We start from the raw sequence: 19,391 nt of genomic DNA, 5'->3' as shown, positions 1-19,391 counted from the left end.
ACACGTTTTGCTCCAGAGAACACCTCCCGCGGCCTAATGGGTGTACAGAATGAGATAACAAGGGGGCTCTATTCACCACACAGTTCCATAAAAGCAATGCACTGAACAGTTGTCAGTCATATCGCCAAATGGAATCAGATATTAGCATTGCAAAAGGAATCGCAAGCTGGGTTGGACGGCCCATTGTGAAGTTGTCTATTTGCTTCGCTAACACTTGCATCCGAACTAAGCGGTGCTTTGAACAAAGAGGGGAGCAGGCTGCAGCGAATACCTATGTTTAACAGAAAGCCTTAACGCAGTCCCATCTTTCATCCGCAACGGAGTGACATTTACTTATCTCACTAAACAGCCATCCATCTGACCTTTCTGCAACTTTGAATGGCATCTGGATATTCCAAAGTAATAATCGGGAATAGTAAAGCGCTGATTTAAGGGAGCGATACTCCATTCTGGCGGCAGTCACGCCTTGGCATAACAGTCTGGACATCAGACAAAGGCTTGAAGGATAACCTGGGGAAAAACTCCAGCAAAAAAGAAGGGTAGGACTCAATGCCCTTGAACAAGGGAAAATGTTTACCACCTTGAAAGGACAGAGGCGAGGTGGGAATGTAGCCACCACTATATGCACGGTAATATATAGCATAGAGAACAATAAATCCTATAGGAAGATATAACAGTCCCATTTTCTATACTCTATATAATGGTTGAATTATGTAATAATGTTTATAAGCAGTTAATAAACAAACCTTCAGATAAAGTGACACCAAGAACATTATAGGGCAGGAGAGGAGGAAGCAGAGAGATATAGAGAGAGGGCATAACAAAAAAAACAATGGGAGGAGGAAGAGGAAAAAGAAATTAACAGTGATCTTACCAGTGTAGACAAACCGCCCTGGCGCCCCTTTGCAGAACTGCTTGGATTTGTAGGAGAGTGTGACCTCCACGACCCCTGGGATGTGGCGAGGGGGCGTCTGGACCCGGATGGCGTGGGGGGTAATTAGCTGGAACACATCAACACGCACACACTCATTTAACGCTAAGAGCAGTGCACTGTGGGAGGTACGGTCTATTTACGTTACTTGTTATTTAGTTACAATAACGTCTTAGTTCGATCTTCAAGGTAAATTTACAGCATCATCCACAACTCTGTCTAGCAAATTCCCATTTTATATTTATAGAAGTCATTTAGTTGACAATAATATCTGGAGCAACTTCCAGTTCAGGCAGTACATATGAACAAACTATGGAACATGGTAAACCCAACGGAATACACACTGATTAAGGCAGTGAGTTTGACAATTAGTTCCATGTGTGTACCGTATGTGTTAGAGATAGAGACTCTGTGGAGGGAAGGTGTCTGCCTGCCTCGAACAGAATGACCGAGGTCTAAGCACCGAGACAGACCCTGTCGTCTCTGAAGCAGGTGTTCCACCCTGAACATATTTCAATATTTTATGGCCTGCCTTATGCAGCAGGTCATACTCTTAGTTTCTTCACCTAGACTTTTCAGCTATTCCTTTTTCATGGTCGTGTGTGTGTGTGTGTGTGTGTGTGTGTGTGTGTGTGTGTGTGTGTGTGTGTGTGTGTGTGTGTGTGTGTGTGTGTGTGTGTGTGTGTGTGTGTGTGTGTGTGTGTGTGTGTGTGTGTGTGTGTGTGTGTGAGTGTGTGTGTGTGTGTGCGTGCGTGCGTGGGCGTGCGTGCGTGCGTGCGTGCGTGCGTGTGCGTGCGTGCGTGCGTGTGTGCGTGCGTGTGCGTGTTCGTTTGAGTGTGTGTGAGTGCGTGTGTATCTGGACCCACCTCACTCCAGACCAGCATAGTGCCGAAGACCACCTGCAGTCCATCAAAGAAGTTGTCTCCGATAATGATGACAGTGGCTCCCCCGGTCGTCCACCCCTCACTCGGGCTGATGGCTTTGATGCAGGGCGTAGCTGCTTCGGAAACACAGACAGCAGGACGGGTATGACTTCTACTTAAAGGGACTTAATCCTCCAACTTGTTTTAAGTACAACCTGGGTTGTCATTTCAATATCACTTAAACTTCTTGCGTTGCCAGCTTTCGTTTATGAGAACAGTACATAACTGTAGGCTAAGAGGAATGTTGTCAATGTCAGATTGCAACATGACATATTGCAAGGGTAGCATTAACAGATTAGCGACAACTGTTTAATGTGAATTTTCCAAACAGATTTCTAGTAGTAGTACGGTCCTGCCTACTGTCCCGCCGTCAATTAGTTCAATCATCAAAAATGCACAGTTATGATTTCTTTCAATTTCAGAGGATCGATAAGCTCAATAGAAACATTACAGTGTCTCCTGCCTGACCAGACTGTGTGTAGGCAGAACAAGATGGAGACAGACAGGCTGACTAACTGGTCCTGTCTCCAGGATATCTGGCCAAACAGCCACAGCATTTGTAAGAGGGGAAAGAGGCCTGTGATCAAATCATTTCTGTGGCTTGCGGTGGAGGTGGGATACCTCTGCCACAGTCTGCTCCCAGATCTTATGCCTGGATTCAAGTCAGGGACAAATGCCAATTCAAATCAATTGATAGGAGTGTAATCCTATATAGGCATACTGGTCCATGGTGTAAAGGTAGTCATGCTAACTGTGCCCTGGAGTGGTGGAACTATTTAGCCTTTGCAAATGTAAAGGTGATCCCTAAATTGTGTTTTCTTTGTTTTTGTCATGAGGTTTTTCTCTCCCCAGGCAGAGGGGCATAGGAAACAGACCTTTAAAGAGTTAATTAAGCAATAAGGCCCGAGGGGGTGTGGTATATAGCCAATATACCATGACTAAGGACTATTCTTACACACAACGCATTGCGGAGTGCCTATATTGGCAAAATACCACAAACCAAGAGGTGCCTTATTGCTATTATAAACTTGTTACCAACGTAATTAGAGCATTAAAAATACATGTTTTGTCATACCCATGGTATACGGTCTGATATACCACGGCTAACAGCCAATTAGCTATTAGGGCTCAAACCACCCAGTTTATAAACACAGTGGGCTTCCTCCAATGGGATACTGTATAACAGAGTCTCTCTCACGTCATTTAACAGTTGCTGAGGGTGTTGATGGAGTAGAGGCTTTTCCCTGGTAGTCACCTGTCATCGTTATTCAATTCCCTCTGCCACAGCAGTAAACACACAGTCAAACAGGGGACTCTCACAAATGAATAAAACACAATGGCGTGAAACAGACTGTGGAAACGTTGTACATTTATCTGGGAGGGGGGACAGGGACGGTGGAACAAAGACAGGAGCAGATGTCGGCTTTATCGCCTCTGAAAACATCCCGATCTGGCTGAGATGAAAGACTGTGAGATTCCCTAAGTGGGGCCTATGACTTCAGTGATAGCCTCGTGTACTGTACTGCTCTCCTGGCTGTCAGTGGTGACCAACCATGGGACTCTCTCACGGTGTTTCTATGGATGCCTAAGTACTGTTTATCCAGTGTATCGCAATGCTCTAGTCGTCTTTCAACTCAGAAACTTTGAGTAAGTTGAAACTGTTTCACTGTGTGGTCGCTAGGCTGGTAGGTTACAAGGGGACAATGTTTTAATAGTGCTAGCAACTGAACAAGGCAGTTAACCCACCGTTCCTAGGCCGTCATTGTAAATAAGAATTTGTTCTTATCTGACTTGCCTAGTTAAATAAAGGTTCAGTACTATTCTTTCTCACTATAAGGCACCATCTTACATCATAACCGCAAACGACGCAGTGAGGTAGATTTGACAATGTGACTAAAGTTTTTTTTTTTTATGGCTTTAGTAATAAGGTCCCCCACTTCAATGAGGATGTCATCATCCTTTTCCAGACTTAAGGATATGGTTTCATTTCGTCCAATAAAGAGGATGATGTGATTAAAAGTTAGTTGTTCATTGGGGCAAAATAAAATGGGGCGCCATCATTTTCACCACAGCTAAAGTTTTTAGACATTGGTACACAGGTGGCCAAAGACACCAAGACATATTGAGGTTTTAGAGAAAGTATCAAGTTGTCTGTAAGTGTGAGATAGTTGTACCTTCAGAGGGGTCCAGGCGTCGAGCCCTCCGGCCATGTTTGGAGTTGTTGTGGACAAACATGTTGTCGGAGACAGAAAGGACATGGCCATCCACATTCACCGTAGTGGAGACCACCACCTGTGAGATAAACAGAGAACCTTTACGATATACTGTTGTTTTTAATGAATGTACCTGGATTATAAGCAGAACGAGATAACTTATGTTGTGTGGAACCATAGTGGGAGGTTCAACCATAAATAGGGTCTTACCTGAAACCGTCTCATGTCTCGTGGGTTCCCTGCATTTTTCAAACAATTCTGATTGCATTTGAGGAAGAACTTCAGGAAGAATCTGTAAACACAAGAGAAAGGTACATACATATTACATTGGAACTCTAATCAAAAGGTTTCATTCAAGCACTGAAAAAAGTTGATCACATCTAAATGATGACACAATTATCAATAAGATGCTGTGGGAAAAAATAGCTAATACAATGAAATGCAACCATGCTTCATTATGTTGTGGTTGGCCCAAATCAAACGAAGGACATCTCACTCAGTAAATGCTTGAATAAAATCCTGTAAAACATTTGTTTTCATTTAGTCATATATAAAACAACTTTTTCTTCATTTAGTCATATAAAGACAAAAAGACTCATGGTGTCTCATTAGAGTTGGCTTTTGATTTGTCCTTCTTTATGTCCAATCCTTTCTCCCATGTGTTGATTGACTGTTGTTACGGTAACAGAGGGGTATTGATTGGGAATGGATATCAATGAGGATGAGCCTTAATAACCCAGTAGTTGGAGCTAAGACACCAAGCCATACAGTAAAAATGGATTGCCATCTTAATGCATTTCCCACTGCCATGTAACCTCCGCATATCCATCTCTTGGACCATAAGCCCCTTGTTTTGATGGAGCGCTTTCTTTTTAATTGCCACATTATTACAATAATAATCCAGGAAGTTAACAACCGGCAAGGTCGCAGACAGCCATGTCACATTAACCAAGGGATAACCTCGTCCGATGCAGCCGCCAATTTTTTTTTCATTGCAAAGGATGCTGGGAGTCTCCTGTAGTGGAGAGCAGCCCTGTCAGAGAGAAATAAATGGTTGCTATCTGAAGAGAGCATCGATTTGTCCCTAATAAGACAGTAACAATATCTTTAAAACACACACAGTGGTAAGCAAAGCAATTTCCTCATTGCGCAATCAAAATATCTAAACCGCCTTGAGTGGCGGTACAGTGTTAAGCAAAGAAAGAGAAAGGGGGTTGTGAGTTCAAAAAAGCCCTGTTACATAATAAAATATGGCCATTTTTAAATAAAAAAAATTTAAATGGCTACTCTATTTAGCTGGTATTGACTGAAACTTTATCTTGGGTGCACTGTAGGCTACTAATGTCCTTCATGACAATGGAATAAAACAACATGGGGAACCCATCCCCAAGCCCAATTCATATGATATTACAGTCCTTGGGAGGAGTGATATAGATCAATAGGGATTGAATTAAAACGCAGCTGGAGACCAGGGCCTGGCAAGCCAACCAGCCGCGCTGATATTACAGCTTCAATGTGTTTTTCAATGGAATTAGACCAGAGCAGAGCTCAACCAAGCAGGCACACCAATTCGCAGAAAAAGCGAAAACTTAGAAGCCCTAGGTAGAGCCAGTTCAGAGTTAAGATTCGCCACAGCTTTCGAAACGACAAGAAAACTGAAGGAAAAAAAACGGAGAACACAAAAATAGGAATAGAGTGATGATGGTGAGGTCCGTGGAGGGGGGAGCATGTGATGTTGTCTCGGCAGCCCCGGATCCTCCATCTGCCACTGGGCAGGAGTTGACAAGGAATGTAAGATTCCAGGTCTCTTCATGGAAAGGCGGCACCCGATCAAAGCCTGGTTCCCTTTGGATTGGTTCTGCTATAGCAGCTCGGAAGCAGTGGGGGAAGTAACTGCTTGTAGAAGTAGAGAGGGAAGTAACTGCTTGTAGAAGCAGAGGGAGAAGTAACTGCTTGTAGAAGCAGTGGGGGAAGTAACTGTTTGTAGAAGCAGTGGGGGAAGTAACTGCTTGTAGAAGCAGAGGGGGAAGTAACTGCTTGTAGAAGCAGAGGGAGAAGTAGCTGCTTGTAGAAGCAGAGGGGGGAGTAGCTGCTTGTAGAAGCAGAGGGAAAAGTAACTGCTTGTAGAAGCAGAGGGAGAAGTAGCTGCTTGTAGAAGCAGAGGGGGGAGTAGCTGCTTGTATAAGCAGAGGGAAAAGTAACTGCTTGTAGAAGCAGAGGGGGGAGTAGCTGCTTGTATAAGCAGAGGGAAAAGTAACTGCTTGTAGAAGCAGAGGGGGGAGTAGCTGCTTGTATAAGCAGAGGGAAAAGTAACTGCTTGTAGAAGCAGAGGGAAAAGTAACTGCTTGTAGAAGCAGAGGGAAAAGTAACTGCTTGTAGAAGATGACAAGACGGAAGTTGAATGCTGATCTCAACTTTGAGAAATGGGAATGAGAGAAAGTGGTCTGTTTTTCGGTCAAACTCTTGCTGTAAACTGTGTTACTTCACAACTGCACAATGAATCTGTCACTAAAGGGTTACCCAAACCCATCAGAAAACTGTTTTACTTCACTTAGATTGTAAATAAGAAGTACAATTCTGTATGATTGGACAAATTCCAATCTCTTGTTTATAAACCACCAGGGTTTTCATTATATCAGAAATATAATGACTATACACCCGTTCTATTGGCCTATATTAAGAGTATGAGCATTGAAAAGCCGTTCGAAACCAGACTTGCAGAGATTCTTTTGTTTTAGCTTTCAAATTGGGAGAGAATTTTAAGTGACAGTTTATACGAGACACATGATGCTGAGACATCCTTATCATATCAGAAGAGACTAGAGTTAGTGGGAGAAAATGACTCTCAGGCTTTTGGAAGCTGCACCGCTCAGCACTGGAGCCGATCAACATTTTGACCACGTTTCACCATAAATTTCACTTCAAATATTCAATACTCTCTTCTACTGTTATCTCTCCAGCTTCAGTCTCTAGGGTATCTGTGACAATTCAATGAACTTACACACCTGATTGGAAGTTATTTCAAACCTCCTTTCTCAGATAAATATACACATATAATAATCACGTAGGCTAAATTTAGAGAAGGACAGAAGGGAGGAAAGCCAGGGAGTAACTCGTCCTTCTCTGTTCAACCCCTCCCTCCCTCAGTATTGAAAACATATTAAACCACCATAAATAATGAATGTCCATCTACAGCCACGGCTTCATTATTAGTTCCAGGCTGTTTTTCCCCGTCTCTCCTCTGCTCTTAACTAGTAGGTAAACGCGTTGTAAGCCGTCACCTCATTACGCTGCCCTGCAATCAATTACAGAGGTGTGTGTGGGCCTGCCAGCCTCTAATGTGGAGCTGTGGCAAGTGGCAGGAAGTCCTGCTGCTGTAGTCGTGCTAGGCTAACCTAGTCTTTCCTTTCCTCTATCTTTTCTCAGTTTAGGCTGAGTTCCCATTCTTCTCAAGGCATCCCTTCCTTGTCTCCTTTTGTCTCCTTTCATCAGTGACAGCTGATAGACGAAAGGACTGGATGGGTTTACTACTCCATCTCAGTTTTATCTTTCAAGACCATCTGCCCATAAGACCTTCTGCCCATAAGATATTTTGCCCATAAGACCTTCTGCCCGTAAGACATTCTGCCCGTAAGACCTCCTGCCCATAAGACATTCTGCCCGTAAGACCTTCTGCCCATAAGACCTTCTGCCCATAAGACATTCTGCCCATAAGACCTTCTGCCCATAAGACCTTCTGCCCGTAAGACATTCTGCCCGTAAGACCTCCTGCCCATAAGACATTCTGCCCGTAAGACCTCCTGCCCATAAGACCTCCTGCCCATAAGACATTCTGCCCGTAAGATCTTCTGCCCATAAGACATTCTGCCCATAAGACCTTCTGCCCGTAAGACATTCTGCCCGTAAGACCTCCTGCCCATAAGACATTCTGCCCGCAAGACCTCCTGCCCATAAGACCTCCTGCCCATAAGACATTCTGCCCGTAAGATCTTCTGCCCATAAGACATTCTGCCCATAATACCTCCTGCCCATAAGACATTCTGCCCGTAAGACCTTCTGCCCATAAGACATTCTGCCCGTAAGATCTTCTGCCCATAAGACATTCTGCCCGTAAGATCTTCTGCCCATAAGACATTCTGCCCATAATACCTTCTGCCCATAAGACATTCTGCCCGTAAGACCTTCTGCCCATAAGACATTCTGCCCGTAAGATCTTCTGCCCATAAGACATTCTGCCCGTAAGATCTTCTGCCCATAAGACATTCTGCCCATAATACCTTCTGCCCATAAGACATTCTGCCCGTAAGACCTTCTGCCCATAAGACATTCTGCCCGTAAGATCTTCTGCCCATAAGACCTCCTGCCTATAAGATCTTCTGCATAAAATACTTTTTGCCCATAAGACCTTGTTGACGTAAGGGAGAGGAGATGTGACTATTGGAACGCAGCATGTAGTTAGTCCAAATACAACAGCCTTATGAATAACCTTGGCAACAGAAGCTGAACAAAGCGGCAGTAGGCCAGGACGGGGGAAATGAATTTAACACCGAACGTAAAGACCAAGCATCCTAAGAGCCCCTATAGGAAATCACTATGTGGGCCCTCTGACTTAAAATATTACAAAATGAGAGCTGTGAAAGCATTGAAACACTGGATGCAGTGTATTGTGTCAAAGGAATAAAGCTTGAGATATTTCATATTATGTACACTAAAGCTGAATGAGCCTGAGCAGGGAATAAGTGTGTGACTTCAGCATCATTTTCATTACAGGGATGTGAGCTGAGGTCCACTCTGAATGATGTCACTCTAGGGCCACACCCATAGCACTATACTGAAGCAATTATGTCTGGCTCAAATAACAAGGCCCTCCTGACTCCATACAATGCACACACACATACACACAGACACAGACACACACAGACACACACAGACACAGACACACACACACCTTCCCCATCTTTCACTTATTGCGTTAGGCAAGAAGAAGAAAAAAAATCAATATTTCAGCAGGGTATTTTTAAAAGCTGCCGCGTTACCAATTCTGACCCACAATTTGCTTTGAGTGTTTGCTGCTTTTTATGAAAAGTCAGAGCCATGCGGTGGCGTTTACTCTACAATGAGATAGCGCCTCAGATTCTTTGAGGTCGACTTCTCCAATTTTTTAACTAAGGTTGGAGCCAGTTGAGAGATGACACGCTACTGAATTGCTTTACAGTATAACTGAGAGAAGGTCTAATCAAACACTTGGATTGGACCCAGAGATTCACAGTCTGCCCAGTGCATTAAGACACTGAAACACATTTAGCTATGTCACTAATTGTTTCACAATCAGTTGTCATTTGATTTGATCAAGTGTACATTAATTATTGTTGTGCTGCTAAATTCAGGGAACATTGTTCCTCAACATTAGAAGGAACCATATTCCACACAGTCTTATTACAGTAACTAATATTTACTCTTCTGTGTTGAAAACAAATGCCTTCCTCCAATTATTACTGACACATTCTGAGGAAGCTCCTGTACAGCTAATTAGGCTATGAAACGGCTGGAGTTAACAATATGGCTCAGTGTGTGTGTGTGTGTGTGTGTGTGTGTGTGTGTGTGTGTGTGTGTGTGTGTGTGTGTGTGTGTGTGTGTGTGTGTGTGTGTGTGTGTGTGTGTGTGTGTGTGTGTGTGTGACCCCCCTTCTGCCAACTCTCCAAGACCAGGGTTCTCCTCAGCTCTGCTACATGCCATCAATAATTCAGTAGCCAAGATGGCAATTACAGGACCATGTACAATCAAACTAAATATTTGATGAGGCACTAAAACAGTCACTGGAACAGATCCCTCTCTCTCTCTCTCTCTCTCTCTCTCTCTCTCTCTCTCTCTCTCTCTCTCTCTCTCTCTCTTTCTACACAAACACACACACACACATGCTTGACTGTCTATTGTCTTAAGTGTCTTAACAACACATTATGGCTCTGGTCCCTTATTCCCCAAACTTTGCCAGAGACACAAAAGCAGTTTATTCTGCTAAGAGTGTCTTGCACAATTCATTTTCTACTTCTAAAATATTGAGTGGCCACATTATGCGTTCTATAAGGGTCTGTTTCACTTCCAACATATTAAGGAAGGCTGTCTCTCTGCCTGGAAATGAACACAGTACAAGAGGAGGATTCATCAATACTGACAGATGGCATTAAATATCTGAAAATCAAATCCATTTGAATTGATCGCAATAAAAACCAGCACCAGGCCTTTACCTCACCTTTCATCTTTGATCAGAGGCAGATTATTCAACATTAAAAATAATGTGACATAATATCCATTACTGCTGAAAATGTTTGGGATGAAGACTTTGTCTGAACCTGGTAAATTGGCGACTGGCCATTTCCATTATAGGATAAAATAACTCTGCTACTGTATAAGAGATGATACATAATTAGATCATAGAAAATATCTGACTATACTAAATCAATATTTAATTTATCATATCAACATTATCCTTTCGAAAGCAGTCCTGATTTGTTATAGTAAAGTGTTACAGTAGTGTTACCAGCTTGTGAAAAATGTTGCTGTGTGTTCAGCAAAATCTGTCTCTGTTTCCAATTTTAATGTGAGATCTATCGTTGAAAAACACATGTAGAATTCCTGGAGCACAGATATGAACAGAACATCCCATCATTATTTCATACGGACAGCGTGGCTGGCTCTATTCTGAGGGTGGATGTGAGAAAGTGCTTTGGTGCACAGAGAGAATGGGAGTTTGTTTGTTTGGCCAAGTGAACCAGTGTTCCTCCACAACCTCCTGTACGTTTGTACTTAACCCGCCTTCGAATCCATGCACAACACACACGTGCACACACACACTCACTCGCATTCAAACACACACACACACACGTACACACTCTGCTCCGCTGCACTCCGGTTACCTCTGGTCCCTCCTCAGCTGTGTTTTGACCCTGTTGCCATGGCAAAGAACATATTGTCTCTCCAATCGAAATCACTCTATGACATAATGCTCTAACGAGAGAGAATAAAATATGTGACTTGCCGTGACCTCATGGTCCAGCCATGGGTTAGAAATTGTAGCAAGCTGCAAAAATCAGTCCTTTGGTTTCACAACCCATAATAATTTCACACACCAGAAAGATCACACTCCCCTGTTACATATGAGTGTAATTGTATCAAACACCTTTAAACCTCGGTACTGTTTGGAAAGTTTGAAAAGGTAGAAGAGACATGCTGCCGTTATCTCTGAGGTGTTTTGGAGGTAGAGTGGGAAGGGTGAACAGATGTATTCGGGCTGTGTATTCAGAGCGTCAGATATAGAACCACAACAAACGCTGTGCATCAAAAGCAGAGGCTGAGAGCTCAAACTGAGGAATTCAGCAGGAGTGAAACAGCAGGTGGATACACACACACACACTTTTACACACACACACACACACACACACACACACACACACACACACACACACACACACACACACACACACACACACACACACACACACACACACACACACACACACACACACACACACACACACACACACACACACACACACACACACACACACACACACACACAATGTGATGAGTGAAACAGCATGAGGAGGTTGCACACACAAGCATGCATGCATAGGCTACACACACACACACACACAAACACACACACACACAGACCCTATGATAAGTTCCACAGCAGGGGAAGAATCCCCACAATGAGAGGTAAAGCTCTGAACAGCGATGTATGGAGCTGAATGCAGAAGCAGCTCTTTCATAGAGGTGGCGTTGAATAATTCATTGAATCATTAACTTGACTAGGTCTACTGACAGCTTGAAACTGGAGGGTTAAAACATCACTTGAGTCAATTTATATCAATTGAATCTCTTTGAGTAAGTCTGAACCCATTTTTTAAATGTTTGACATCAGTGTCAAGACAGATGAGGCATCTGTCTGGAAACATCTTTCTGTCTGGAAACATTATTACTCTATAGAATGAGCCTGTAAGCCATTTCCATATGATAGGAACTTTCACCATATTGCTTATACTTATCCAATCCTCCCAGATCTATAAATGCCTAGGGGGAAGGAGCTACGGGTTGTTTCTGTGCCAAGCATCAGAGAGTAGAATTCAAGCACATCCCCCGTATGTCAGCTGGTCAAAGTCACAGACCTGTGGCTACCAGATAGCCTCGCCTCCATCCTCCCTCACATCTCTACAATCACTGTCTAGACGAGAGAGAGGACAGGCTGTCCAACAACCTTTCCGGTAGAGGAAGAAAAAAATCAAATCCCTCCCTGACACATTGATTGACAGCTCCATCCAGGCCCCAGCGCTGAAATCAAGCTGTCAGTCTGGGGGCGGTGACAGAGGAATTGTCCTCTCTGATTTAAATACCGGCCATAATAGGCCGCCATCTATCACGCCTGCCGCCCAGGTTATTCTCAGACACATACATTATCCCTTGGCCCAGATAGGAATGTCACCAGATTAAACATCCAATTTGTTAACTGGCCGGGCCAGAGGTGCTGCTTTTTGACAGGACTTACAAACAAGCACAAATGGCCCCATTTTTCACACCGGGGCCTGCAGGCTTTTTAATGGAGAGTGGGCCTCGGGCCTAGCGCCAGAGCAGGCAGGCTGTCGAGGTAGACAGAGGGAGCAGAGAGGACTGCTTGTAGAGTGGTAACACAAACACACACACACAATCACAGACACTGGAGTAACAAAGAGCTGAACACCATACACCTGATGACAGTTTTTTTTTATCCAAACCATGTCTGTTATTCACCAATAAATGGCATCTATCCTGATTTTAGAGGAACAACCTCACAGTACCAGTACATACTGCACACTCAGTGCATGGCAGAATCAATCAGGCCTAATTCTCCGCTGTAGCATGCTAAGGACTAAGGAGAGGGAGATTCACTGTATACTTGAGATGAAGCCATATATTTCAGTCAATGAGGGGCCTATGGACAGATTGCGAGCATATTGGTAAACAGAGGGAGAGACGGACTAGCAGATGCCACCAGTTTAGACCCTGCAGACTGGGATCAGTGTGAGAAATATGGGGATGTAAGGCAGACACCAAGCACAGCCAGAGCCATGGAAACGGCCCACAGGGAGACATCTTACTTGGAGGAGAGGGAGAGGAGATATGCTGTACTGTAAAAAAAAAATGTAGACCACATTTATACTGTACTGCAGTGTAATGTAACTGGAAAAAGGGACTGAATCCAAGTCCCATCATTAAGCAGGCTTCAACCAAGATGTATTGTATATCAACTTCCTGTATAGGAGAGTAATATGACCACAGAACTACAGAACAGAAACAAGAAAAATAATTTGTGGTTCTTTTCAGTCACAGTTCAGGTTCCAGTGAGTTGCCAGATATGCTTTTATAATAATAACAATAGATGAATATTAACCACAGAAAACTAGTAGGGTATTTTGTCTCTCAGAAAAAGAATGCAAATTATAATGGTCTGAGAAATGGACCCTACTAAGTAATATCATTTCTCTCACACCAACAGACAGGGTCTTTTTATGATTTCAAAACCGTTCTTCGGGGAAAGAGTGATTTATCCCTCACTTTGTCTGTCAGACAAATGTTTCTCTTTATGGCTATTACTATTCCAAACGGGGCCTGGCGTCAGAAAACTAATATACTGCGTGAAGTATTTAATTAAGTATCTGGGCAGAGATGGGTGAGCGTCTTGCTTTATTGAACCAAAATTAAAAATAACTCTCCCATTTGAATAAATGGCCTGGGGGTTGCCTCTCAAGCGTTTAATTTTAATATCGCTCATGCCACTTTAACCTTTTCAAGCGCTGGCCCCTTCAATTGTTTGTGAATGGAGACAGTATAGACAACAGAGACTTCCTCCCCTGTCACCTGACTAGGGAAAAACATGTCAGCCTCCTAGTTGTTCTGTTTGTTTGTACTCCTTGTGTGCTGAAGAGGAGATAAGACAAAGAAAAAGGGAGGAAGGAAGGAGGGAGGAACAAACCGATATATAGGCAGTGATACATTGATAGAAGAAGCATAATGATGCAATCGTTACAAAGTCAGTGTAATTTACGCCCGCCTTTGAAGTCGGCGGAGAACCCAACCATGCTAGACTGCCTCAAACGGTAGGTTTAATCAAACACGACTGGAGCCCAAATAAAAGTAGGAGGAAACTTCATCCGGGAGTCAACACAGCACAAAACAACACCTAATTGGAAAAAACAACGCCGGGGCTTGGGTAGAAACGCCGGGGCTTGGGTAGAAACGCCGGGGCTTGGGTAGAAACGCCGGGGCTTGGGTAGAAACGCCGGGGCTTGGGTAGAAACGCCGGGGCTTGGGTAGAAACGCCGGGGCTTGGGTAGAAACGCCGGGGCTTGGGTAGAAACGCCGGGGCTTGGGTAGAAACGCCGGGGCTTGGGTAGAAACGCCGGGGCTTGGGTAGAAACGCCGGGGCTTGGGTAGAGAAGACGTTTGTTGTTGTGTTATGTTTCTTTTGTAACTGGGGCTCTCATTTCAGACATAGGTTTTTAACTCACAGAGAGAGATAGCCCAGTGATATTCTCCATCTGTTTGGCTCAAGACTTCTCTCAGCTGCTTTGGGAATGAGGCGGTCATGGACAAGGTGAACTCCATCACGCCATCTGCCTGGACCTTGGCCTGGCCCTGGACACCATTAGGGGCCAGTTGCAGTCATCAAAAACATCTCCTCCCAGTCTCACTGAGCAGATTTAGCTTTATGAATACATTATGTTTCCCGGCTGCTTGGATAAGTAGAGAGAAATGGGTGTTAAGGTTGTGATTATCGTTTCGATACCTTTTGGCTCGGGTTTTAAGAGCAAAGTATGTACGTTTTTTAATCTGTCGCTACGTGAAGTGGGTCCGGTAACTATGGTGCAGATTCAAATGAACCTGCCTTAGCATTAATGTTATGCAGGACCTGTGAGTACAAAGTGTGACATTTTATTTGTAAGAGAATAATGAATCAAAGTAAGAGATTAGTGAAAAAATGACAGTTAGTCGAAGGCATTTCTAAACTGAATAAAAATGTAAATGCACCAGGTAAAGTGTTCACCACATGTTTCATGAGCTGAAATAAAAGATCCCAGAAATGTTCCATACGCACAAAAAGTGTATTTCTTTCAAATGTTTTTCACAAATTTGTTTACATCCCTGTTAGTGAGAATTTCTCCTTTGCCAAGGTAACCCCTCCACCTGACAGGTGTGGCATATCAAGAAGCTGATTAAACAACATGAACATTATACAGGTGCACCTTGTGCTAGGGACAATAAAAGGCCACTCTAAAATGTGCAGTTTTGCCACACAACACAATGCCACAAATGTCTCAAGTTTTGAGGGGGCGTGCAATTGGCATGCTTACTGCAGGAATGTCAACCAGAGCTGTTTACAGAGAATTTAAAGTTAATTTCTCTACCATAAGCCGCCTCCAATGTAATTTGAGAGAATTTGGCAGTACTGTACGTCCAACTGGCCTCACAACCGCAGACCACATATATGGCATCGTGTGGACGAGAGGTTTGCTGATGTTAACGTCGTGAACAGAGTGACCCACGGTGGTGGTGGAGTTATGTTATGGGCAGGCATAAGCTATGGACAATGAACACAATTGCATTTTATCGATGGCAATTTGATACCGTGACGACATCCTGAGGCCCATGGCGAGGCCCTTTTTTTTGTAGGTATCTGTGACCAACAGATGCATAGCTGTATTCCCTGTCATGTGAAATCCATAGATTAGGACCTAATGAATTTATTCCAATTGACTGATTTCCTTATATGAACTGTACCTCAGTGAAATCAATGAAATTGTGCATGTTGTGTTTATATTTTTGTTCAGTATATTTTAAAGCTATTTTTCTATCTCTTTCATATAAGCCTGTGAGAAAATAGTCACGAACACGGACCATGTCTGCTGTGCGCATCAGTGGAATCCATCCTAACTGCCCCTGACCTACACTGGAGAGTTTCACTCCCAGTGTGGGAGAATAGAGTTCCTACTAGAATGGACTGCAGATGAGTCAGAGTATGAAGGAAAACATATCCTCTCGACACTCTAACAATACCACCAATGAGTCCTCAGCACACCAGTAATGAAACATTAAATAATCCATTGAATTAGAATTGATGCTGCGTTTAACGTTTATTTTTCATTTAAAAAACAATATGCTGCTCTCATCAGCGAGAAACGCTACATCCTTTATTGTCCAGGGTGCAGAATTGATGTCAACATTCATCTTTTCATATTCCCAGCCAGTGTAAGTGGATTACTCATGAAATCATTCACAGCTAATAGCATCCAGACGCCAATGTGCCAGAGAGGAATTAAGTCTCTCTCCAGAGCGATACAGACCTACAGTATCTTACTGTAACTGCTTCCTGGAGCACTGAAATATGTGTCTCACACAGGGCCGGACTACCACATTTGGGGGTGGGGGTGGGGGGGGCGGGGGGTCTAACTGCATTTCAACAAATTTTGCAATGGTGCAGAGAGAAACAGTTGCGATTTCATAATACTATTCTACACATTTTATCATGAGGCTAAGAGAAAATGTTGCAGTTTTAAAGCTATTTTCCTGCAATTCTACACTTTGCCATGGGTAGGAGAAAATGTTTTGTTGTTTGAATAGCTCATTTCCTGCAAGGAGGTCGGGGGCCCCAGGGCACTTGCTCTGCATGCCCATTCGATAATCCGGCCTTGATCTCAAATACATTTTCCGTCTATGAAAGTGTCATTCATATTTATATTTATTTACATATTTAGAAAATATACTAAAATATATGAATGTAGAAGAAGTGAAAATATATTTTTTTAAAGAACAATTTGCAGTGGTTTTGCCCCCCCCCCCCAAAAAAAAAATATGCATACACACATGCACTCACACACACACAAAGACACACAAACGTGCACACACACGCACACAAAACCAACTGATCCTAGGGCTTGAAAGGGTTTAATAGCCTACACCTACTGGTCTAGGTAAAGCAAACAGGCCTCAATCAATGGGGCGCAAGAAACAAAGAGCAAGTTAGGAGAGGTACTTTATTACAAATATCATAAATATTCATAAGTGGGTGAGAAGTGCAGAGTAATTGATATGGAGCTGCTGGGAAAGCAGTAGATATTCCAGCATGGCTGTCTGCCACAGGAGAGTGGAGAGGGAAATGAAGTCCTGAGAGTAGTGCAGGTGCACAGCTTGGAACCAGCCCAGACACACACAGACATACAAATAGGCGCACACACACTCATAAATGTGTTCACACTTACATGAATACATTCTCCAGCATGTATGCAAAAATGAAAAATACTATGCGCTCACATCAACATTACAACACTACAGGTTAACTGATAATAATATGCAGAAGACCGCAATGCACACACACACACAGACACACACACACAAAATGCACAAGGCTCGCACAAATCCGGGCTGACACACGGGTCACTCGTTCCAAAAACAGCAACACACCCTCAGTCACACACGGCCAAATACCTCCGTAACAAAAGCATTATCTCAGCATCAGCTGCTGGTTGTGCTCCCTCTATGGATTTCACATTAACCCTCCACCCTCACCATTCAAATGAGAGTCAAGAGGTAGGTGTGTGTGTGTGTGTGTGTGTGTGTGTGTGTGTGTGTGTGTGTGTGTGTGTGTGTGTGTGTGTGTGTGTGTGTGTGTGTGTGTGTGTGTGTGTGTGTGTGTGTGTGTGTGTGTGTGTGTGTGTGTGTGTGTGTGTGTGTGTGTGTGTGTGTGTGTGTGTGTGTGTTATATGGATTACAAACACTACAGGGACTAAGCCAGACATAACATTAAAAACACAAAGATGAGAGCTAGGGGTCAAAAGTGTCAACGTCAACAAGTAGGAGACAAAGTCCCTGGGAACAAGCTTATGTTTTCATCTGATTTGGATGATTGGGGATTTTTGTGAAGTGGTTTGACGTTTTGGGGTGGTTAGGATGGTTCCTAATCAGCTGGCGTGTCCCCTACCATGACTAGGGTTTAGTTCTGTTCTCTGAGGACTCCCATTGGCTGCCCGCGGTTCTGCAATTACACTGCCATGGCACGGAATTCTACTCTGGCGCGCCTCAGTGTCCATTCCGTCCACATGGCACGGCAGACAAGATATGTATAACAATATGGTGCCCAGTGTAATAACTATGGCCAAAAGACCACACTGAAACAGTCAAAATCTCACTATCACATTTAAATGCCTAGATATCATTTCCATAAAGATAACATCATTTAAAGAAAGTATTTGATGCACTGTAAAAATGTACGCCCAGCATTATTCACTCTTGGTAATCAATTAAAGACATTTTATCGGAGTAGATTTGATTGGACTGTGAAGAATGTATGTTTGAGTAGAGTAGTGTGGGTAGTAGATTGTATTGGTGTGCAGATAAGAGGTCCACACAAAGAATAGCCTTTTTACAATTATGACAATTTGCAAATATCTTAGTGGGATAAAAACTACTAACAACCTGCCAAATCTGAACAGGTTACTGCTATAAATGTACGATGTATCAGTAAATCAACCATAGCTGTAATGTTCAAAATATGTGAAACAGGTTTATGGACACAAATGTTATTTCAAAATTCATTGTGAAGGAAACTGCAACAGTCCTTAAATCTTGAGAGTTGTACAGCACTTTGTAAAAGCAGTAGAACTAAGTTCCACTTGTTTCAGTTTCTCTACACCTCGTTGTGTTTTAAGATTCCGACTCTCTTGTCTCTTAGCTCTGCTAAGATAAAGAGCTAGGACCAGACATGGCAGACACAAGTACACACACACTCCCTGATTTGTAGATGAAGCCAATGTGCGATTCAGGCAATTTGTTCTGTGCCATCTCGGGGACACAGCCAGGTCACATTCTTCCTGGTTAATTAAGGTCTGTGTATCCAACCGCTGCCACCAGCACGCACAAGCTGACTGCACCTTAAGCACAAGCAGGACCGTCATATGGGAACTGCACCACGTTCTGGTTCTTTTCCTAGTACTGGTCCAGCTTCGCTTCCAATTCGGCTGCTCCCTAAATGCCCCATCAACATGTTTCATCAAATTAGTAAGCAGCCAAAAATTGACGCTTTTCATTAATTATACAGGATCATTCTAATTGCAAATTCAAATGTATTCGCTCCGAACAGAAGGTGTTCAGTAATATTTCAGGGAATTTGCATATTAAATGGGGGTCGCTGTGTATTATGTATGGTAATGTATGCGCATTGTCTTTATTTTTAACTCGCGGGCTGCTTGCGTGAGCAGGTGAAAAAATTCCAGAGTGTTTAATTTCGCTGAACAAACG

The 19,391-nt window shown here is 43.3% G+C and overlaps 1 protein-coding gene across 9 annotated transcripts in view; it reads right to left on the bottom strand.

Moving 5' to 3' along the window:
• LOC118378428 (transcription factor COE3-like) overlaps positions 1–19,391 on the bottom strand; it is a 102,781-nt gene that overhangs the window by 39,042 nt on the left and 44,348 nt on the right. For 6 of the 9 annotated variants that reach the window (XM_035765409.2, XM_035765425.2, XM_035765455.2 and 3 more), the window contains exons 7-10: positions 4,278–4,359; positions 4,029–4,146; positions 1,798–1,931; positions 875–1,001 (exon numbers count right to left, since the gene is read on the bottom strand). In XM_035765409.2, the coding sequence (XP_035621302.1) occupies positions 875–1,001; positions 1,798–1,931; positions 4,029–4,146; positions 4,278–4,359 (461 nt within the window). The remainder of the gene's footprint in view (positions 1–874; positions 1,002–1,797; positions 1,932–4,028; positions 4,147–4,277; positions 4,360–19,391) is intronic. The other 3 variants (XM_035765418.2, XM_035765434.2, XM_035765465.2) reach the window with 1 other exon arrangement.

The sequence above is a fragment of the Oncorhynchus keta genome, chromosome 4, assembly GCF_023373465.1.
Source record: "Oncorhynchus keta strain PuntledgeMale-10-30-2019 chromosome 4, Oket_V2, whole genome shotgun sequence".
Classification (NCBI taxonomy): Eukaryota; Metazoa; Chordata; class Actinopteri; order Salmoniformes; family Salmonidae; genus Oncorhynchus; species Oncorhynchus keta.
This window is presented reverse-complemented; position numbering and strand designations above follow the sequence as displayed.